We start from the raw sequence: 24,989 nt of genomic DNA on the forward strand, positions 1-24,989 counted from the left end.
ATCCTTCTTATACTTGTTATCCTCCACCTCATGGTTCATCTAATTATACCACTTGGTCGAATCTAATGAAACAAGTACTTGACTCTTAAAACCTATAGGATCTTTTACAAGGATTGGAACCCCAACCTAATCGCACACTTGTTCCATACAAGGCTGTCCATTCACAAATGGCAAGAAATGCCTCCGTCACAGTTGAGTTGATGCAAGGTCTTCTCCCTAAGTTTCACTCATAGTTACAACATTTTGATCTAGCATTCGAGCAATGGGCACACTTGATTGACTGCTATGCAACTCCAGATAAAACCCATTGTACCACACTAATGAATTCCAAATATTCAAAATCATTGACCAGGATGACCTTAAGGTCAAGTTGACTAAGTATTGACAACTTCTCACCGATTTCTCTATCACATAGGCTCCTAAGTCCCTTCATGACTAGGTCACACCCTTTCTAAACAAGCTGCTAAGGAAATACTTTCATTTTACGCAGCATGTGATCTCACTACCTACCATACTTTGGCATTATTGCTTGGGGCATCTCAAGTACGACTCTCTTTACAAGTTGTCTCACCTACAGATATGGTTGAGGGGCTTCCATGCCTAAACCTGTCTAAAGATATCTGTAAAGCCTATCAACTAGGAAAAGAACACCGTACTCCATTCCCTCAACAATCTACACATAGAGCTGAGCTACCTCTCACATTGATTCATGTTAATCTTTGCGGGCCAACATCCACTACTACCTTGAATGGCACATTGTACTTCTTTTTTATAGTGAATGATTTCTTTCGGTATATTTGGTTGAATTTCTTAAAGAATAAATCTAACGCATTCACCTACTTTTTTGTGTGGGTGTTGGTGGTACATAATCAAATTGATCGTCGTGTAGTTTGCATGAGGAGTGATAGAGGCGGTCAATTTATCTCCCACAAGTTTGCTGTGTTTCTAGAAGAGCATGGTATCTCTTGCTAGCTCGCCTCTACCAACTCCCCTTCTCAGAATGGAGTCATAAAGTATAGACACACGACAGTCATGAACATGGCACGCTCTATGTTATTCGCAACAGAGCTTTCTAAGTGCCTTTGGTTCGAGGCTTCTAGTACTTTGGTGTACATCCTCGACCCCCCCTCAACCGATGCCCTACTACGACAGTCTCTCAGATGACCCCATATCAGACTTTCTTTGGCTCTTAGCATATAGTTTCCCACTTTAGAGTATTTGGGTGTCGTGCTTACATGCACACCTCTTGATGATAGGATAAAAAAGCTCACTCCCTGAGCTAATCTCCCAATTTTTGTAGGATACTCCTTTGAGACAAAAGCCTATAGTTTGTTTGATCCTTGAACAAACAAGGTAATCGTAAGGAGAGAGAGAGTTTTTAATGAGAGGGACATTGCATGGTCTTCTACACTCAACTCTCAATTGGTTCCTTAAAATACACCATCAGAGATAGCGCCTTCTAAGTGGAATCTACTACCTACTCCTAAACTTCCCACAGATTCTTCCACTCCCAAGCCCCCTCCATGAGACTCGTTACCTCCCTAGTATCAACAAACCATGCAAGATTCAAGGATCCTTCCATCGGATTCCACTCCGACCAACCCTAGAAAATCTACATAGCTTGCTCCTTGAGCTTCACTTGCGTCGATGTTTACAATTGACTATATAGCGCATTCTAAGCCAAAAATATTGGCGAGAGGCTCTTCAACACCCCCAATGGCAAGAGGCCATGAAAAAGGAGCTAAAGAGTACCGACCAAAATGAGACTTCCGCCTTGGTAAATCATCCAAGTCACAAAAAAGTCATAGAGACCAAGTGGATTTTTAGAACCAAGCTAAAAGCTTATGGGACTTTTGACAAGTACAAGGCTCGCCTTTTAGTGCAAGAGTTTTCACAAAAGTAAGATATTGACTATGAAGAGACCTTTACCCCTACTACATGGTTGACATCTTTCTATCGCTTAGTTGTGCTCATCACTCACCACAATTGGCCGATCTATCAAATGGATGTCAAAAGTGCCTTTTTAAATAGTTACCCAGAGAAGGAAGTAGATATGAAGCAACGACTCCGATTTTCTTCTACTCAAATGACTAAAAAGATAAGTTCTTTCACTTGTGGAAAGCTCTTTATAGGTTGAAGCAAGCACCACAGTCTTGGTTCCAAAGGATAGACAAATTCCTTTGGACTCAAGGATACCATTCTACCTCTTATGACCTGAACTTATATGTCTATATCACTTCAGAGGGGATCAACTATATCCTGTTGTATGTCAATGATTTACTTCTCATTGGCACAGATTCTATTATCATAGCGGAAATTAAGGCTCAACTTAGCTTTGTATTTGAGATGATTGATCTTTGCTACTTGTCTTACTTTTTGGGGATGGAGGTTGCTCGTTTCAAGGGTTACATTTTTGTATCATAGAAGAAGTATGCTCTTCATTTCGTGGAACAATATTACACTCATCAAACATGCTTTGTGGACACACCTCTTGATCCCACTATCCACTTATCTAAGCATACTCTCGATCAGCCCTTCGATGAGCATCCTATAGATCTGTAGTAGGGAAGCTTCTTTGATTGATTTATACTAGGCCACATTTAGCATACTCAATTAGTTTGCTAAGTCACTATTTCATTGCACCTAGAATGTCACGTTGGATTACATGTTTGTGGCCTCCGAAGATCCACTTGATGGTTCTTCTGTTGCAGGTGGTTATTTGTCATCGACTCATCCCCCTCCTCCCCGCCTCCAATCTCCCCAAACCCACCCAAAAAAAAAACATTAGCCTCTCCCCTTCCTTCCAAGTTACCCCTTAGCACCCCTCCTTCATCTACGACTCCTTCCTCTTCTCCCTGTCCTTTGCCCCTTCGATTCCTGACAACTCTTTCATCTACTACCTTATCATCGAGTGTTTCTACCCCTTCCCCATCTCCTCAAGTTTCTTCTGGGAAAATTGAGCCATTAGAGGGGGAGTCTTCTTTATCAGATGAGAAGTTACCTTCCTTTAGTGAGGGGGAGACTCTTCCACAAACAGGTGCTTCACAAGTGCCACAGGCCTCACGGTCTCCTTCGTAGTAGGCTGAGCCCATCACCATCTCTAGGTGGTATGAGACGCTCATGCAAGATTCAAGGATTACTCAGTTTCTTGAGACACCTCTTGGCCCACACAAATCAGCTAAGATTCAAGCCCAACAAACTAGTTCACTCTGCGTGAACTATGCCCTTATGTCTTAAATTCTTCAAGACCATGAGTCTTCTACATTTGATGAGGCTCTTGCATAAGAGGTTTAGCACAATGCTATGCAAGCTGAGCTCAATTATATCAAGCGGAACCAAACTTGGGAGATAGTTCTAGTTCGAAGACGTGAAAGGTGATTTGTGTCAAATGGGTATATAAGACCAAGTATCTTGCAGATGGATCCTTGGACAAGCATAGGTAAGGCTTGTTGCCAAGGGATTTTCTCAACAAGTTGGCTTGAATTACTTGGGGACATTTCCACCTACAACTCGGATGTCCACTATTCGAGCTATCTTGGCTCTCGCCGCTCATCACCATTGGTTGGTTTATTAAATGGACATAAAATCAGCCTTTCTAAATGGCATCTTAGAGAAGAAGATGTATGCCTCACAGCCTCCTTGTTTTCTTGTGCAAGGGAAGGAGAACCATGTTTGAAGGTTGCAGAAGGCCCTTTATGACCTAAAGAAAGCTCCTCAAGCTTGGTACCAGAGGATCGATCGCTTATTCTTATAGAATGGTCTCCATCGTTCGAATCATGACCCCAACCTTTATTACAAGGTTGAGGGTGATAGGTGTTTCTTGTTCATTTTGTATGTCGATGATCAACGAGTAACTCATGGAAGGTTGATCAAACTCTGGAAATCTTGTGACAAGAGTTCGACATGACGAATCTTGGGATCCTCCACTTCTTCCTTGGTTTGGAGATTTATCAAATGGCAAAGGGCATCTTCATTTCCCAACAGAGATGCATCTCCCAATTACTTTTGGAGTTTGGTATAGCCGAGTGTCAACCTATTTCTTGCCCCATGGACTCCATGTACAAGTTATTGGTAGCATGTGATCCCCTTCTCGATGCTATCCAATACAAGTGTCTTGTTGGCTCATTCATCTAGTTTATCCACACTCGGCAGGGTATTTCCTTTGGGGTGGCATTGCTGTCTTCTTTCATGAAGACTCCTATCAGGCTCACTAAAGAGCCACTTTACGCATTCTACGCTATATACAAGGAACTCGATCCTATATGATCATATATGGAGAGAGGGCCACTCTTTTTGGATGGAGTGACTAATTAGCTAGGTGATGTGGATTCGAAACGGTTCACTACAGGTTTTGCTTTCTCTCTTGGATCAAAAGCTATCTCGTGGAGCAGTAAGATGCAACCTACTATGGCACTTTCTTCTACAAAGGCAAAGTACCACCTTTGTTCAATTACTATGGAGGCGATGTGGCTCCGCCGTCATTAGCTTGCTTATTTTAGGGTTTGTCAATCTATCAACTCCTAGTTGTGAGCTCCTATCAAAGTCTGAGGGAGACAATTTGTGCACATCTTAGTGTGCATTTCTTGTGTGTTTGCCAATCAATCAATGCTGCCTACCAATGGTTCCCCCTCGCTCCAGGATGCTGCAATTTTTCCCAAACAGCCAACCCAACAGCATTTCTCTCTTTGTTTGTTGCTCCTGAGTGCATTAATTGCAGGTCAAACAGCTTTTAGGGCCACATGGACAGCAATTGGCCAGTTTTGGGCCTCTTTAGCAATTTACAGTTGTCCCCCCCTCCAACTTGGCAAATCATTCTCTTCTGTAGGTTTCAAGAGCACACCTCGTCTCCAGCATTCTCCTCAGTCTCTGATGCTGCCATCATCTTTCTCAGCCTGATCTGGTGCCCTCACTAACACTCGGGCTGCGTGCAAGGGTTGATCAATCCACACTATTGTATTCAGTATTCATCTTCAGTTAGTGCAGATTTCTTTCTTCCTTCTCCTACTATCCCTCTCTTTCCTTCTCTCTGTATTCGTGTTTCTCTTTCATTGCGCACTCGTATAGAGCCACCCCACCAAACGCCTCCCGTTCCATGCCGTGTAGTCACATTGGATAGAGCCATTTCACTTCCTCGAGCATGAAGACCCTGTCTACCAAGACCACATCTGAGGAGGCTACACCACAATCGAATCAAAGCCATTATCATGAGACACTGAAGAGTCAAGACTCACCACTAGGCATATCAATGGAGCAGTCAAGGATCGCATCGAGATCATGTGTAGACCTTGAGATCAGCCACAACCTACAATCCCCACCAGATTTTTTTGTACATAGTTCTGTCAAATTTGGGTTTACTTTTCTTTCTACTAATGGGACAACACTAGACATGATTCTACTCTAGCATAGTCCCATCGTACAATTATTCTTGGCATTGTTTCATAGGCCACCTACTTATTTTAAAGGTATCGTCACCTTACTTATGAGATGACATTGGATATGGATGTACTTTGGATTTAGTCTCACGCCACATTGGCCTTTTGTACACGTTAATATATCTTTCTTTTTTCTCTCCCCCCCCCCTCTCTTTTTTTTTTTCGTAAAAGGTAATTGTATTAATTACGAAAAAAATACAAGATTACTTGATTACAAGATACATGACGACAATACAAGTCATCATGCGAAGAGGTGCTAAGTACTACAAGTTACAATTTCATGGCAAGGATGCGGAGGAAATTGCCATATGCACCCCTCCCCCCCCCCCTCTCTCTCTCTCTCTCTCTCTCTTTGAGGCTAGAGCTAGGCCCTCTACACCTATCAGCTAGAGCTCTTTATTGCTGTTAGCTTATAGCTTGTTTGTACTGTTCATTACATTTTCATTTACAGTTCTCTTTAGACACTTGTATGGTCATGCAGATGATTGTAACTCATGGTCACATAGATCACTTTGGTCTTTTGCAAACGTTAATATATCATTTTATTTCATCCCTCCCCCCCCCCCCCTGCCCATCTCCCCAAGCCTTAAAAATATATTTCCCACTTGCAACGGGAAGTTTTGCCGAGTGACAACCTTTTAATCTCATTTTTCAGCATTATCCAATTTATTAAATTAATTCACAATATTAATTTTAAAATTAATTTAATAATTACTATAGTACTCAAAAAATTAATTTCACTAGCCAATAATTCATTTGGCTAGGCCAATTTGTCTCCCAAGTATCCTTGAGCAGCTATTGACCCTTAGACTAGCATTAATTAATAGATTAATTAATAGATTAATGCCTAGTCTCTAATGTTCCCACTAACATTAGTGGCCAATCAATTGATCTAGTACTACCTAGTACCTATCAAGCATAACTTATTACAACTTTCGACTTTGACACTAACAACTGATATCTTGGGGTCTTGGGTCCCACATTGTGACATAATTAACTTATATCCCACATATGCAAGTCACATTGACACATTTGATTAACTTATGATCAAGTACTAAGCAAAGCAATAAACTTTCACATCCTCATGACAGCTAACCATCCCTTTCTCCCTTGGGGCGATGTTATTCAATAGAACGAAAACTCATTGAAAAGCTTTGCTTAATGAAAAATCTTTTGAAAACAAAATAAAAGCCCTTTTTTTAAAATACCGTTGTTTTTCCATCTGCCTTTACAAGACTTATTAGACCACTGGGCAGCTAGCGCACACCCTTTGTCCAATGCTCTAGCCTCTTTGGGGTGAACATTTAGGCCCCCTTAGTAAGGGCCGGCCTTCCAATTCGCTCAATGTTGGTCATCCTTCACAACTCTCCACTGCTCGAGAGGGAGTGTGAGGGTGGAGCCATGCCTTACCGATACTTTTATGCAAGTGCATAATATCCAAAGAAGGGTATACTAAAGTCTCGCAAGTCTTAAAATCCTGGAGTTGGGATTGACTTTCAAGTTCATGATGAGCTATTTGACAAAAAGCAAGATTGGCTCCTAGTCCAATTTTACATGAGGGCACATTGTGGCAATCTGCCCAAAGCCAAAGAATACGTGGTCATTTATATACTGCGGCATTGGTGACAAGAGGGTCAGGTGTGCTACTTCAAAGGCATTGTTGACAAACATAGAGAACTGTTATGATTCTTCTTTGTTTTCAAGAGCTGGTATGATTGACCTTGACATCATGTTCTCTCTGAGATGTTGAGCTAAAAATTCATTACCCACTAATTAGCACTTTAAAACAGTCCCAAGACAGTAAATTACCAAAAGTTTTGTTAAATGGGGTGCATTTTTAGATAGTTTTTGTGTCCCACATGTAAAACCCTAATTTCGGAGGATCCTTTCAAGTCTATAAATAGACACGCAGCCCACCATTCAGATCCATCCTTCTATGCAAGTTTCTCACATTCACATGCAGATTTCAGCCATCAGCCATGCCAGCCATCTGTTGTTCAACCATTATTGACTGCAGGCCTTCACTTGCTAGCCCCAAGCAACCTATTTTCAGCCATTGCCCTGCTATTCCAAAGGTTTCCATTGCTACATTTGCTGTTCCTAATCAGTCGTCAGTCCACGTCATCATTACAGAAATCTGCCGTGCGTCTTCAGCACCCATTCAGCCATCTCCAACTAGTGCACTAATCAGCCAAGTGCCAAACTGCTGTGTTTTGTTGCTGTCCCAATTGCCTACTACCAACACTGCTTTGGAGGTCTTTGTCAACCTAACCTAACACACTCTTACAAGCTACATTTTGTTGCATGCCCCCTTCCTATCTCCAACTGGTGGTTACAGCTCTCAGGATCTGTCTCCGATGGACATCACACTCTGACACTCTTCAACTCTGCCCTTGAGCATTCTATATACTCTTACTTCATTCACTTTAGAGTTCTTCTTCTCTCTCTTTCTCTATTTGTGTTTGTTTTGCATTTAGGGTTTGAGCTTTGCACATCACTATCTGAGTCTCTATGTTTCAATCATGATCATACTTTCTACTTTTCCTCAATGCAAACCCTAGCATATCTTCACACGAGACACCTTTGTGGTGGCTTGCACCCACTACATTGGTGTCCATGGTCCTATCTAATGGTCATTGTTGTATATATTATGATGAGTCCTTATCATTGTATCATTATATTGTATCATACCACCCATGATCTAAGAGAGGGTGTTAGCAGATTAGTTGATTCATGTGCAAGTTCGTGCATATTCAAATGGGTCGGGCATTTCCTACTAGGGCATGATGTCATTGCCTAACTTACAGGCATCTGTTTATGATGGACTGGCATTTTCTAGGCTAGCAAACTTTATTTTGTGGCCCTATATTATGGCCAACCTGATCATATTCTTAGCCTATTTACAGGCCACTATTCCCTCTTCAATCATTCAGCATACACCATACTTGAAGGTTCTGTGTGTAGTGTTCTTTTCTTTAAAGTGTTTTTATTCTCAGTTCTCTTGTGTTACACAATCCATTACAACAGTTTTGTACACTTCCATCACTGCATCCAACTCTGACAATGCTACCATGAGCCCTTTGGTCCCTAATATCTATATGTGGCAGGAGTGATCTACAGTGCCTTTGATAGCTCCTTGTGTAAGGTATTTGTTCTAGAAACTAGTGAAGGACCTTTTGGCAGTTCCCTAAATCAGCTGAGGACCAACCATCTATCGCTTTAACACATCCTAGACTATCAAGAGCAACGCCCGAAGCTGGGCAGTTGTGCAGAAGAGCAGACAGCTAGTAGCAATGCAGAAGGCTTGGCCAAGGAAAAAAACTAGGCAGCACTCTTGGGTGGCAGAAGACGATGGAGGAGCAGCGCTGTTGAGTGGTCAGAGTGGCAGGCAAAGTGTCAGGTATGACAGGGTGCAGGCCACGCTCTCAGTCACCTCAGGCATTATTTGCCAGGGACAAGCATCAAAAGCTAGCTTGGGAGCATGGGACACATTGCTTCAATAGTGCAAATCAAAGATTCCCTAGCAGGGTAAAGCTTTGTTCGGTGGTTTTCCCGTCCCTGGCCAGCAGTCAGAGGGACAGCTGTGACAACCCGTGAAAAAGATGGAACAATAGAAATAAAAGCACGAGAAGCTGCAGCTCAGAAATTTCGAGCACACCACACTGTGTCAATGAAGGAGATCTGTGATCAGAAGCAGCAACCTTCAAATACTACAGTGTGATGCTTCCTTATTTTCTTCTTTTTATCTTCAAGGCTTGTCAGCTCTTGGAGAAACGGCAGTTTCACCAAAGAATTGCCAGCAAAATTTTCAATGAATTGCAAATTGCAGCACCATGTTGTCTGTGCAAAGATATCCTAGAGACACTTTCAAACTTCTAATCCTGAAGAATGCTCTTTACATAGCAAGTATGTGGAAACCAGAATCCTAGTCTCGGAGTCACTTTGGAAACTGTCAGGAAGCAGGACTAAAACAGTCATTCCTTACCAAGGAGAGGTTGTTGGCTGTGCCATGGGCATCAAGCTCAACTGTCCCTCAAATTTTCTCTGGGATTGCAGGAGATCCCAAGTCCATTGTTGCATGGAATTACCCTTGAAAAGTGTGATTGCATCCCTCCATTCTCATCGTGTTTCTCATTGCTAAGGTTTGTTGGAGATAGCAGCCAATGGCTTTTAGCTTGTACATAGAATCTAGCAAGCCATTTAAACATTTTTAAGCTGCAAAACTAGTGCTTACTCTAGGAAATAGCTACAATGATGAAACAATTAGAAGAGAGCTAATTAAAAATAAGAAGGCTTGAAACCCAACTACATGCAGCTAGGCGGAACGAAATGATGCTTGGGTGGTGTGAGGCAGAGAAGTCTAAAGAATATCGAGACTCTCAAGCTTGGAAGCAGAGGTTGCAGGAGAAAGATAACAACAATACGTTAATAGTTGGTTACTTGTCCTAAACTACTTATATTATTCTATTCTATGTCGAGAGTATCAAGTCTAAAGTCTGCTACAAAGGAGAATTGTAGAATATGTGATATGTTAGCTCATATTTATTTAGGCTTCAGCCGTTATAATATCCACAAGTTGGATTTCATAATTTACAGCATGAAAATTAATAGTTCTGGGACATCATTATCAGCCAGTGTTTTAGAAATGAACAAGGTACTAAACACAAAACGAACATGCAAATACACAAGTCAGAACAATCAGAAGTGTCACGTTTTCAGTTGAATAGATTTTGCTGATGAAAAATAACTATATGTCTGAGAAAAAAAACCAACTCTTATGGCCTGATCCAAATATAATCCCTTTGGTACAAGATTCGTGAATTCCAATAGTCGTCGAACATTTTCGATATCACTGTCAATGCTCTTTGCAACACCTGGGTATTGTATTTTCATGGCTACCTCAGTTCCATCTTTCATCACAGCTTTGTGTACCTGCAAAAAACAGACTAGCATTAACAAGCAATATCAAAAAACAAGAGTTTCAGTGCAACATTGTTACCTGCAAGGAACAGACACTCAAAATCCAATGGCAATGAAGATGACTAACAAGGAAGTGACTTAACAAAGGACTACTGAATGCTAGCCTGACGGATTATCAATTGTTTTCCAACATCATCAATACCGATCAAATGAGACCAATGAAACCAAAAGAGAACTAAAGTGAACTTAAATCATTTTTCAGCTGGCTAACTCTATATCAACTATATGGAGCAGGCTCTTTAAGGAGGTCATGTACTGTAAGCTTGTCTAGGCAACTCTTGGCATGTCTGGAATTTAGGTTATTGTGTGAATGCCTCTGAGGTCAGGTGGGGAATACAGCAGAGAAATTATAAAGAAAAACTAAGGTTAAGTAGGCATCTCTGCACAAACACTAACAGATTTGTCAATGCAAATATAGAGAGAGAACTGATGTTGGACAGTTTCTGAGCTGAATGACTTGCCAAAAGACAACAAACATGCATTCTTCTGACCTAGAGTTTCCCTGATAGATCACTGAAACTGTTCAAAGCTTAGTTCTTTCATTGACGTACTCCAATCAATCCATCATGCAACATTTAATAACTCTCAAAAGAGTGTAGCAACGGAAACAAAGAGACACACCTCATAAAACATCAAACACAAGAACTCAAAAATAATTGAAGGGTAGAGAGTGCGCAATGGAACATGGCATTCTTAGCCAGACATACTGCACTCTGGCTAAGAATGCTAGCCTGACGGATTATCAATTGTTTTCCAACATCATCAATACCGATCAAATGAGACCAATGAAACCAAAAGAGAACTAAAGTGAACTTAAATCATTTTTCAGCTGGCTAACTCTATATCAACTATATGGAGCAGGCTCTTTAAGGAGGTCATGTACTGTAAGCTTGTCTAGGCAACTCTTGGCATGTCTGGAATTTAGGTTATTGTGTGAATGCCTCTGAGGTCAGGTGGGGAATACAGCAGAGAAATTATAAAGAAAAACTAAGGTTAAGTAAGCATCTCTGCACAAACACTAACAGATTTGTCAATGCAAATATAGAGAGAGAACTGATGTTGGACAGTTTCTGAGCTGAATGACTTGCCAAAAGACAACAAACATGCATTCTTCTGACCTAGAGTTTCCCTGTCCAAGAGGGCATGGATAGATCACTGAAACTGTTCAAAGCTTAGTTCTTTCATTGACGTACTCCAATCAATCCATCATGCAACATTTAATAACTCTCAAAAGAATGTAGCAACGGAAACAAAGAGACACACCTCATAAAACATCAAACACAAGAACTCAAAAATAATTGAAGGGTAGAGAGTGCGCAATGGAACATGGCATTCTTAGCCAGACATATTGCACCCTGGCTATCACAACCAAGCACTGGAGTACATGAAGAAAGACCAAAATCCTTGACCAGACCGGCCAAGCCAAATAGCTTCCTTAGAAGCTTCTGTGGCTGGAATATATTCAGCTTCTATAGTGCTCAGTGTCACAATTTTCTACAATCTTGAACACATAGAGATAGCCCCACCAGCCAAAGTGAAAACACACCCACTGGTAGATTTCCTAGTGTCGAGAACTCCTGCCATGTCCAAATCACAAAATCCCTGCAACTCTAGTGTACCCTTTCCATAGCATATACACTTTTTGTGTACCTTTCAAGTATCTGAAGATACATTTCACTGCTTCCCAGTGTGGCTTGCCAAGGTTAGACATGAATCTACTAACAACTCCCACTGCAAGAGCAATGTCAGGGCGAGTTACAACCATGGCATACATCAAAGATCCACAAGCTGATGCATAAGGTATACCCTTCATGTATAAGGCGGTAAAGGCACACCAAGAGGCTTAGCATCAGCCATATTAAACCTATCAAGTACTTTGCTGATGTACTTGTCCTGTGAGAGAACAACAAACCTTTCATGGAGAATGAATTCAGCTGCCTTTTAAGACTATTCAAACTACTCTTATGCTATCCTGCAATCAGCATGTCATCTACATATAAAACCAGCACAACAAGGCTTCCATCATCATCCTTTTTAGTGTATAAGCAGTGATCTGCATGACTGCGTTTAAATCCATGGCTGATCAAATTTTTTGTACCATTGTTAGGGGCTTGTTTCAGTCCATATAAGTTGCATTTCAGCTTACAAACCAAATGCTCTTTTCCTAAAATAACAAATCCTCCTGGCTGCTTCATGTATGACTCTTCATCCAAGTCACCATGAAGAAAAGTAGTCTTCACATCCATCTAATCCAACTCTAAATCCAAGGATGCAATGAGAGCAAACAAAACACGGAGTGTAGGCATCTTCACCACTGGTGAAAAGACCTCCTGGAAGTCTATGCCTTCCTTCTATGAATAGCCCTTAGCAACCAGTCGTGCCTTGTACTTGGGCTTCCCATCAATACATTTCACTTTGTAAACCCATTTATTAGGAATAGTTTTCCTATCCTTGGGCAAAGGTACAAGCTCCCATGTGTTATTTGCACATAGAGACTTCATCTCTTCCTGCATAGCAAGCTCCCGCTTTCTCTTGCTTTCACATGACTGTGCCTCTTTAAATGTCTGAGGCTCACCCTAATCAATCAACAAAACGCAATTCAAAGATGGCTGAAACCTCTGTGGCTGCCTTCTGACATGTGTAGACCTTCTTACCCAATGATCTGTATTATCAAGCAATGGGCCTACATCCTGAGGAATGTGCACACCATCACCAAGTGGTTGATATTCAGCATTTTCTTGCTGCTGTAACCTATTTTCAGCATGTTCTTCTTGCTGTCCTATTTCATCCTGTGCATCTACTTGTTGTCCATAATCTTCTGGCTGTAACATACTAGGTTGCTGCTCATTTTCAACGTCAAAAGGGACAGAACTTTCAGCTAATGGCTGCTGAATGGCTGGCTGTTCATGCTGAAATTTGACCTTCTTTTTGTCAAGATCACCATGTGTAGCATTTTTCAGCAACTTTGCCTCATTAAATACTACGTCTCAGCTGCGTACTATCTTCCTGCCCTGGGAAGCCAAACTCTATAACCCATCTCTCCCTCATCTCCATATCCCATGAAGATGCCCTTGATGGATTTCATATCTAGTTTGGTCCTCTGTTCTACAAGTACATGCACAAAGGAATCACAACCAAAGACACGCAAATGGTCATATGATACACGTTGATGCCATGCATCTCACAAAACTTGTTAAATTCATTTGAGACATACTCACCCCCATCATCTGTTCTTATGGTTTTTAACTTAAGCCCTTTCTGTGCGGTAACAAAAGCATGAAACTTTTTGAAAGCATCCAACACTTCCTTTTTGCTCTTAAGTACATACACCCATGACTTCCTACTGAAATCATCAATGAAAGTAGCAAAGTAGCATACACCCCCATACGAATTAACAAGCATAGTGCACACATCAGAGTGTACTAAGTCAAAAGCATTAGACTTCTTATTGATCTTTCTTCCTCTTTCTTGAAGTACCGGCAATCGGGCTTTTTATGCCGTTTACGCCCACATTGATAGCATGTGACATCCTGTTGTTTGCCCTTGCTTTTGCTTCTGCTTTTGCCTTTACTGGCTGCATTACCCCTCTTTTCAGACCTCCCTCTTACATGGTAAGTTGAGCCACTGCTTTCACCACTAGACTTTCTTCTAATTTCTTCATTAAGAATTGAATCTCTAACACCATCAAAAGTCAAAGCGGGGTTGTTGCTAAGTGACACAACCAAGGATTCCCAACTGCCAGACAAAGTCATCAATACAAAAATAGCTTTCAATTTATCATCGTAAGCCGCCAAACCACAGTTCTGCAACTGACTCAAAACCCCTATAAAAGAACTCAAATGCTCAGATCTTGGCTTAGACTCATCCAACTCCATATTCACAAGTTTACGCATAAGATGCACTTGATTCACAAGAGTTGTATTTTCATTAGTGTCCTTAAGATTTTTCCATATAGCATAACATGTATCAAGACGCTTGATGTCTGTAAGTACATCACCAGACACTGCTATCTTAATGTATGCAATGGCCTTCTTGTTAAGTCTAGCCCAATCCACATCTGTCATAGCTGCAGGCTTAGTCTCCAAGAGAGCATCTTCACAGTCCTTGAGAAACAAAATGCCTTGCATTCTATCCTTCCACAAGTCAAAGCCAATGCTATCAAACCTCTTGATTTCAAAGAGGGATTTAATGTCACTACTACTAGAAGCATTCGCAGCCATTTTTCAGCAATACACCAGAAATTCAATGCTGCAATTTATGACAGCAAAAATGAGCTGAATATTCAGCTGATTTCAGCCCAAATTTTCAGCAAATAATAGCAAGATTCAGTCCAAGTACATGTACAGCAGTAGAAGGAATGACTTTCAGTAGTATGACAGAAATTTCAGCATACATTAAATGCATACATCACTGCCAGGTAACTCCCACTTCACCAATATCACCAAAAATACATCTGCAACAATCTCAGATCTGCAAATGATCACTAAGACTGCTGCAACATGAATAATCAGCAATACATCAACTCAATAGGAGCTGCCCAACATGTATACTACATACATATGTACTCATATCAACTTCTGATACACAAAACACCAAGAAATCTCTGCAATTTCTCCAAAATCACACAAGCCGGAGATTAAAAAATGCTCAAATCACTTTGCTTATGGCAACAAGATTGTTTCAGCAATATTCCCAAAGTGCATTTCACGCATCAACTTTTGCCAAAATCCATAGATTTTAGCAAAAGCCCCAAAATTTCACTATCAAATCTGCCCCAATTGCATTAATACATGTTCCCGAGAGCATAAACGGGCAAATTTAGCAAAATTTTGCAAAAGCCCCAAAATTTCCGGGTCCAATTGTGCATGAATGTCAGCCAATTTGACTCAGCTAAACGAAATTTCACCAATACAGCAAAAGCCCCAAATTTTATGGGTCCAATGTTGAGAAATTTCACTCAAATGAGCAACATTTCACTAAACTTGGCGAAATCCCCAATTTAAACGCGCACAATGTCTGCAATTTTTGACGCAAATGCCTCAATTAAGCATGAACAGCACTAAATCTGAAAAGCCCCAATTTTCAGGGCCTAAATCTGCACAAATCTGTGCACTATGCTTGAGCGCGCACACACCCGAAAGAGAGGAAATAAAATAACCCAAATTTTTTTATTAAAAAATGGGTCCGTTGACATGCCTGTTTGATGCCGTCCAACCCCGCATGCCAATCGTGCGACCTGTTAGTCGCCTGGATTGGAACCCTGCTGGCGCTTGTCGCCTATCTGTCGATTGGGCTTGTCACTTGTTGACTGTCCAGTCGTGCATGTCTGACGCCAATTCATTTCTCTTCCTCACTTTGCTCATGGGATAGTACAACTACATTTAGTATGTGTCTCTAGCACCACGTTTTTAACAACCCCCTTGGTGCTAGCTTATCCTCTAGACAGCTTCACCTAAGGATGTGGGTTTTTACTTTTGCTCAATACCCTCCCTACAAGTTAACTAGGCCCCTAGCTCTCAATTATGTCATACATAGGGGTATAGACTCCCCTCAAATGCCTACAAGGTTTCTAGTTCAAACAGTGTCATTAGGGTATAGGCATTAGAATAGATGTTCAAGAGATCCTTAGAATTTGATACAAGAGTTGTTTCTTTTACAATGTTTACTTTTTGGCTCCAACATACATTTTCAAAGTGTCCAAATATTTTGCATTTCTTGCACTTTTATACCCCAAAATGTGGTGAAGCACATCATATGAAAGATCCCATGCAATAATCCCCAATGCCTTTTTTTCCCCTTGCCCATCATGGGTCATTAGGTGCCTCTGCTTCTTTAAACGACTCCCAAAGATCCTTACGCATGAGATGATATATAAAATTTCACCTTTCACATATGAAACCCATCCCCATTGAATTTTGAAATTATTCAGCTTTGACCAATTTGGAATGGAGAGATCTTATCACATTATTTTTTTGAACAGTGTCTAAACTCCATTTTTAAAAAAAAGATGTTTCAACCACTAGATCTATCAATATGTGTGAACGGGATCTTCAATTCAAGCAAAAAAAAAGGAATTGGTTTGATACTACTGCAATGTGAATGCACTTGACAAATACCTCGTTCAGATTCAACACAGAATAGTGTGAATAGGGCTGGATTTCTTTGAGTCTTTTAGACCTTAGTGATACGGATTAAGGCTGTGAAGGGGGGCTTAATAAATAGAAGAAATATCATGAACAGGGGCGGCATGAAAAACAACCACACTATAACCATATGGTCAAGAGGATAAAAGTAAGGATTTTCAAGCACCAACTAAGTTGAGCTTCTCCTTTTACAACAAACAACTAGATCTAGGGCTCCAAATCCCTTGCACCACTTTTATAACAACAAAGTCTGCTCTTTGTCACACATCCCATTATGAACCTAAAAGGCAAACTAGCTCCAAGATTTAAATATGCTAGATGTAGTCAATGTTGTTGAAAGCTGCAATATGGATCTACCACATCTACATGTGGATGAGACTTCGAGTGCCCCACCACCACCTTCTCACACTCTGTGGCACTTGAGAGTCGTGAGGGATGACAACACCACTAGGACTAGAAAGAAAAAAAGACCAATGTAACCTTAGCCACCTGGCCTAAGTCACAGTCTAAATCGTAAGACACTAACGACTCATTGAAGGAGTCCTTACCCTTCTTCTTCTTCTCCTCCTCCTCCTTCCATGTGCCGCGAGTTTCTTGCCATCCTTTTAGAGGTACCTCTTCTTTCCACAATGGTAGCACCAACTTTTCTTTTTCTTCTGCTTGTCACCCCTTTTTGGAGCAACAAAAGCATTTTGCTTGCCACCATACCGAGATGGTAACCTCCCCTAAAAACACAACCAAGTCAAATGCTCAAGCAACATAGAGGTCTAAGATCAAGACGGATTGGTGTCTAGGCTCATAGGGCATTAGCCACATCAAGCCTTGGAGCTAGCTTGTAGAGAGCAATCCCTACAAAATGGGCTTCAAGAAGGGCAAGACTATAAGATGCAGAGCTCATCATGGCTTTGTGTTACCATTAGCATGAATGATGATTCTATCGTATCTGTCGCCTCAAACTAGATACTCTCTAACTATCCATAGAGGCCCAAGAGTCACGTATGGTCAACTAAGCCTCGTACATAAGCTATAACCTCTCCACAACTCAAAATATGTCCTACAAGAGGTCATCATCAAAAGGACTTCTTTAGAGATGACTCAAAAAAGAGTCGATGCTTGGGTATCATTACTATCCCAAGTAAGAAATACTTCCTCACAATTGTCTTTGTCTCAATCATCTAGACTAAGAGAGGGTTTTTGAGGAGGCAAGGTCACACCCGAAACAACATCCAAGAGGTGGTTATGCACAAACCATGCTTTCATAATAGCATTGTTGAGCTAAAATTCATTCCATATTGATTAGCTCTTTAAAATAGCCCCAAATCAATGTAAACTACTAAAAGTGTCATGGAACAAGAAGCAGTTCTAGAGAGTTTCTGTGTCGCACATGCAAAACCCTAATTTTGGAGGATCCTTTTGCATCTATAGATAGGTAGGCTGGCCACCATTCAGCCCCATCCTTGTTTTACAAGTTTTGGCCATCAACCCTCTTCCACTAACTATCCAACCCCCAACAACTGTTGCCACATGATCTACACCTATCACCCAGCCTCCCACTCCTACTGATGATCAACTACCATGATCTTCATCGACACATTGCTGCATTTACCGGTTCCAACTCCAGAGACTGCTACGTTCTGGTTTCCTGCCTACTACCCTTCCATTTCTAGCATCAGCTTGATTTGCGTTTGAATCTACAATAGGTCAAATCTGTGTTTTCAGCACTTTTCTTCGTTAGCCTTTGCTCTGACTGGTCGTTATTGCACTCGAGATCCATCTTCGATGGCTACATCAGCATTGATTCATTCACTTCAGAGTTATCTTTCTTCTCTATTTGTGTTTGTGTTTTTGCGATTTACGATTTGCGTTTAGGGTTTGCGCTTATTGCATTGTTGTCTAAATTATTGTGTTTTAGTCGTATTCATACATTTTGTGTTTTCTCAGTGTGAACCCTAGCATATCTTCACATGGTATCAAAGCCAGTGCTCTTTTAAAAAGTATACTGTGGCATTGAGGAGGCTTGGTTTTGTGCAAGTTACACAGACGACACGTAACCATTTCGTAATGTCTCTAATTCCTTCCTCCTAGGATCCTACTATGTCTTATCAAGCTTCTCCATCATTGGAGGCCTTGAGAAGGCATTATGGACTCCACAAGGAACATGATGCTTTAGTTAGAGATTATTCATCCCCTTGACTAGGATTTCTCTGGTTACCATTGGTGCAATCAGTTCTCTCGAAGGTACTCTCGAAGGGCATTATTCATTATTCCTATCAATCAGTAGGCATTTTCAATAGACATTGTGTACGGGCAGTTTGTCAGGTAAGCGATGCTGCCACATGACAGCTGGAGGACTGATCACTGATTACTTTATTCATTTATGTTGTAGTCAGCAATTTTCTGATCAGGTTGGCAAGTTTTTGCTCGCTGACTGCATTCTTTTCTCCTATTTTAGCCCACTTGACAGCCTATCCCAAACACTTGTTTCCAAGTGCTAGCAGGAGAGATTCAGCTCAAGGAGATACATCCACAACCCTTGTATATCTGCCCTCTTCATTTCAAAATTCATTGACTGCAAATTTCTGCATTCTTCTATCTCTTTTCTCTGTCATTTTCTCTCCTGTTCATTTTTTTTCAGTCTTGTCCATACGCTTTCACATTTGTTGCACTCTAACATGGTATCAAAGCAGCATAGAAGGGCTCATTGATTCTGGGCAAACCCAATCGGTGTATGATTTAAGTGCAACAATGGAGCAAAAACAAGTATGCACGACTGATAGAGAGAGAGACTGGTCACAACACGACTATTTGCATAATGAAATGTGAAGTGCAAAGTACGAAGTACAACCCTTAGACTTTAGGGTAGAGTGACTTAAAGTGCATTCACACACAGATATGTGTATTGTGCAGTAAGTGACCAAAATGTGTAACGTAAATACACAAATGAAAATTGGGAGAAAAACCCCTTATAAGCCGTCTTGGGGTTTCCAAGGGCACTTTTCAGCTTGTACACCCATTTACATGGCAAAGTCTTCTTGCCCTTAGGCAATGCAACCAAATCCCAAGTCATATTCTTATGCAATGAGTTCATCTCAGACTGCATAGCCCTCTCCAAGGAGTGACTATCACCCTTGCGCATAGCCTCATCATAGGTGAGAGGCTCTCCTGCAGAGCTGTAACCAAGACATAATGCATCGAGGTCTCAAATCTATTAGGCGGATGTCTGTCTCTAGTAGACCGCTTACAAAGAGCAAAGAGTATCCCAATGTCCTATGTGCGGATCACTAACACTCCTCTGTGAGAGTAGGCGTGAGTAAAACCCAAAAAACCCCCCTAGAGTGATACGTAATCAGCATACAAGGGTCATCCATCAAAGGAGATCAAATTTAAAGCATTGCAAAATGATTCGAATTTGTCGCGAGGAAGAGCTTTGGTGAAGATGTCTGCCACATTCTTGTTGGTGGGACAATAGACAAGGCTAATATCCCCTGCATGTAGTCTCTCTCTAACAAAGTGATATTGTATCTCAATGTGTTTCGTGCATGCATGAACATTGGGTTCCGTGCCACTACAATGGCACTCTGCCTGTCACTAAACAAAGGAGTAGGCCCGGTGACAGATACATTAAGATCAGCCAACAAACGTCTCAACCATATACATTCCACTGTAGTAGTGAAAGCTACCTTGTACTCAGCTTCACAAGATGATGTGGCAACAATGGATTGTTTCTTGCTAGGCCAAGAAATGCAAGAAGAGCCAAGACAAGAACAATTGTCATTGGTAGAGTGACGAGAATCAAAATCACCAGCCCAATCTGAATCACTGTAAGCTTATAATTGTAGTAGCCACCCCCTTGGCATAAAGCAATCCAACAATCCTGGTGCCCTACAAATAATGGAAAACACGATTCACAGCTTACCAATGTGACATGCGTAAGCTGTGCATATATTTGCTCAAGGCTAGAACTCCAAGCTGAATATATAGCCTTGTGTTGCATAAATGATTGAGGTAGCCAACTGCTAGAGCATATGTATGGATGTCAAACATATCCCTATTATCATGCAAAGCCAGCTTAAGTCCAATCTCCATCGATGTGCTTATTGGCTTGTAATCTTGAAAGCCAAATCTCTCAAGGAGTTACCAATTTATCTAGACTGTGACAATCCAATGGCTCTAGCATCATGAATAAACCAAATGCCCAAATAGTAATGCAAAGACCCCAAATCTAACCTATCAAAAGTTTGCTGCAATTTTTTCTTAAATGCTGAAATTTGATCAGTATGTGCCCCTGTGCATAGAAGATCGTCCACATAACGACAAATGACCAGCAAGGATCCCCCCTCTTTGCATACGTAAAGAGTAGACTCTAATGGGCGGTTTATGAACCCTTGGCTGAGTAAGAAGGTATCAATTTTTGCATACCAAGCTCGTGGAGCTTGTTTCGAACTATACAAGGCCTCTTTCAGCTTGCATACCAAGTGTTCAGATCCTTTTACTCCAAAACCAATGGGCTGTTGTATATACACTGCTTCTTGAAGTTCCCCATGTAAAAATGCAGTTTTAATGTCAAGTTGGTGCACAATCCAACCATAATGGGCAGCCAATGCAACCATAGACATAATAGTAGTCATACGGGATGTAGAAGCAAATGTCTCCTCATAATCAATGCCTTTCTTTTGCACATAGCCTTTTGCCAAAAGCCTCGCTTTGTACTTATCAATGGATCCATCCACTTATCGTTTCAACTTATAAACCCATTTAGTACCAATGGATTTCTTCCCAACATGCAATGTAACTAAATCCCATGTTTGATTCATCATGATAGAATCATATTCAGCTTGCATTGTTGCCATCCAATGTACACTCTGTCTTGCATCCTCAAAAGAATCAAGTTCATCATCATCGTGTGTGTTTGCGGCCATAACAAACTCCATAGCATTAGCATAATCATGCAGACATGTTTGTCTTCGCGTACGTCCGGCAAGAGGAGCATTCAAATGACTATCTTGCAATAGTTAGCAAATACCATCTAGGTATGGTGCCTATCTTCTTGATTATGTACATGCTCTTGTTGAACCTGTTGTTCAACATCTTGTTGAATATTCTGATCAGCCATAGGCTGATTTTCTGCATTATTTAATGGAGCAACTGCATGGAAACATGAAACGGGGAAGGAAAACCGGAACGGGGAACAAGGACACCAAACCTAGGGAACGGGGACGTGGGAACGAGAATAGCATTTAAAAAATTAAAATTCATGAAAAAATTTAAATATTTCACTCATAATCCATGTGGAGTGTGAAAACCAAGGTATATAATCCGCATGGACAAATCATTTTGAGTTTTAACTTTAAAGATATCATGCATCATTCTAAAAGTAGTCATTACAAATTGAATTACAACTTACAAGGCTCAAGAGTTAAGCTATTCAATTATAAAATGCATAATACATATGCCATAAAACAATGAACAATAAACTAAACTTTAAAGTCTAAGCCGAAAGAGCATGCCCATAGCCCCATTGCCAAAAAACTTAAAAGACTACAAATATGAAGTCTAATCTTTGAAAAAATATACTCATTGCCCCAAAAAAGACTACAAATATGAAGTCTAATCTCTAGACTGAAGCAAAATGTGGCATGTCAAAATAGCCCAAAGGGCAACTGCAAGACTGCAAGTACAAATATAATGTCAGTATAGCACAATGGCCCAAGTGTCACGCTGTCATCAATGATCATAATATTATAAACAATGTACATGTGACATGAGACTCATGATAAGCAAACTAAATCAAAGATCATCATCATGGTTTGAGGCTACTCTAGTTGCTCTTGAAGTGCCAACCTCATCATCATGTGTACAATGAACTGTTGCATCTCCCTCAACATCAGCACATGTCTCCTCTTCTTGCTGCATCTCTTGCACTCTGTGAATGCATCGAGCTTTGTTATCATAATGCTACATAACATCCTCAAATTAGCACTGACAAATACTAGATCGTTCGCCCTCTCCACACCAAGATGATTCCTCTTCTTAGAAGCAATGTGAGCGTATGTACTCCACAATTGCTCCAAACAAGAGGAGTTAACTGATTGACTCAAAATATGCATGGCTAGTTGTTGCAACTCAAGACCATCCGAACCATAGTTCTCCCACCACAAATCTGCCCCAATCTTACAACGATCCTCTTGTTCATCCCCACAACCAAAAGAACCTTGAAAGTTCCTATAGCATGAAAGCTAGTCTCTGATCTTTCGTCTAGTGCCATGATCAAGTACTAGACGAGACAATATAAGTCCCCATGCATTCATAACCTCAATGTCATTCTCCTAATCCTTACCCTAGAACTCAGGAGTCACAACAAATGCAGCTGCATGCATGGGTGAGCTATAGGAATTTCACTTTGTCATCACAACTAAATGGCATGTCTCCTCATATGCCTCATCATTTGATGCCAACTCGTACAACTTTTCATTCAGTCTATCTATAGCCTCATATACCTTGCCAATGCAAGGTTACATAGCATCCATAACCCTCAATAAATTCACAATAGGTGATACAATAGCATTTGTCTCCTTTACATCATCCCAAAAAAGTGAAGTTATTTGCTTTCTCCAAGCATAAGATACTTATAGGAGTATCTATCAATGTTGATGAGGTGAACTTATCACTAAGAAATAATTGCCTCAAGGCACCACTACATTCTCTTAATCTGCCTAGCATCAAGAAGTTAACGGCAAATCTCGTATCAGAGTATTTTAAAAGTGTATTTTTCAACCGCAAAGAGAGCTGATGGCAAAGAAACTAATAATTCAAAACAAAGCTATCCATTTGAGCTCCTTGCTCTATGTCAGGCACAATCCATGATAGGTTACCAATATCTTTTAGTAGGTTATTCAAGAAATGAGCCCTACAATATGAAACTGTGATATGCGGATAATATCCCTGGATAATAGCACCTAATACCCTATTTGTGGGCTCTCCATCAGCAACAAATCCCACAACATACTCTAGACCAATAAGCTCAATACATGTAACCCACTCCGTTGCAAGTACATCTGTCGACTTTTCTATCCCCAAGGCATCATGTGAATATATGAAATACATTTCCCCACGAGAATAAGCAACCGTGCCATGAATGGATCGCTTGCGTGTATCACTCCAACCATCAACAATCAACAAAACTCGATTTTTTGCCCACACGCTCTTTCTAGTCACTATTGCTTACTCAACAAGGTGCTTTTCCCTGTCGAGCAAAGTGGTACGTAAGGTCTCTGATCATGAAGGTACATATAAAGGACCATACTCACCAATCTTCTTGCACTTCAATTTAAAATACTGGCTGCATGAAATTGAATGTAATCATAATAGAAAAAACATGCCACTGATGTATCCACCTCTTCCTTCTTCTTTGGATCTCAACTAGCATCAAGTGTGCTCTGTCTACCTGCAACATGTGGCATTGTTGATGCCATGGCCGATGCAATGCATGCAGTAGGTATGGAAGTAGCACTTCTTGATATTGATCCTACTCTAGATACATCTGATGGAGATGGTGTCACAAAAGTTACAGGGTTAACTGCAACACGTCATGGTCTAGACGCAAGATAAGCTTGTTGACCTGCAACATGATCACAAAGCTTCCTTTGCTTATCCAAGGTCACATTAAAATAAAACTATACCTCTGAATTTGGCTCTTGTAGGAGATGAGCTCGAACCTAATTATGCATAAGACAAAACAAGTGGCAATTCGTATTCCATATTTTAATATTTAAGAAATTTTAAATTTTAAAATAAATTAAAATTCGAAATAGAAATGCTCAATCCAAAGGATTACCTTGTTTGCTCCACTAGTTCACTCGTATGGGAAAAGCTTGCAAGCCCATGGTCAAGATCCTCCACCACTCAATAGGCGGTCGGCATTTACTTCTTCCAACCATGACCAATCATCGGACCTTCTTCCTCAACCACCGGCATGAGGAACGGGACAAGAAGATAAAGCCATTTCAAGCTGAAAACTGAAATAAAAATGGCTGAAAAAAAGCCTAAAGGACTACCTACTGTGAAGAGACTCAATAGAGGGGAAAAGGCTCTAAGACTCGAAGGAGGGAGAAATTGAGAACTCACAACTTAGAAGAGAGAAGAGAAAAGGAGGGAAGGAAGAAAGAAGAAGAGAAAAGGAGAAGAGGAGAAGAATGAAGAAGAATGGAGAACAAAGAGAAGAGGGAAATAGAGAAAGAAGAAAGAAGGAAGTGAGAAGTTGGAGAAGAAGGAAGAGAAATGAGGAGCTTGGAGGTGATGGTGCTGGCAGCCGTAGGCAACAGAAGCAGACCGGGGGACTCAAGAGTCAAGAGGTTGGAGGCTGGAGCAAACCAAATATGAACCCCGCAGGCTCGAGATTGGAGCAAAACATAGAAGCAAGGGCAAAAGGTGCAGG

At 40.8% G+C, this 24,989-nt stretch overlaps 1 protein-coding gene across 2 annotated transcripts in view; it reads right to left on the reverse strand.

Moving 5' to 3' along the window:
- The window catches only part of ABC1 (ABC transporter 1), a 109,601-nt gene that overhangs the window by 14,692 nt on the left and 69,920 nt on the right, over window positions 1-24,989 (reverse strand). For both annotated transcript variants that reach the window (XM_087665995.1, XM_087665994.1), the window contains exon 4: window positions 10,206-10,364. In XM_087665995.1, coding sequence (XP_087522121.1) covers window positions 10,206-10,364 — 159 coding nt within the window. The remainder of the gene's footprint in view (window positions 1-10,205; window positions 10,365-24,989) is intronic.

Source organism: Lygodium microphyllum, chromosome 24 (genome assembly GCF_053477565.2).
Source record: "Lygodium microphyllum isolate KBCC chromosome 24, Lygodium_microphyllum_v1.1.10, whole genome shotgun sequence".
In the NCBI taxonomy this organism is placed as follows: Eukaryota; Viridiplantae; Streptophyta; class Polypodiopsida; order Schizaeales; family Lygodiaceae; genus Lygodium; species Lygodium microphyllum.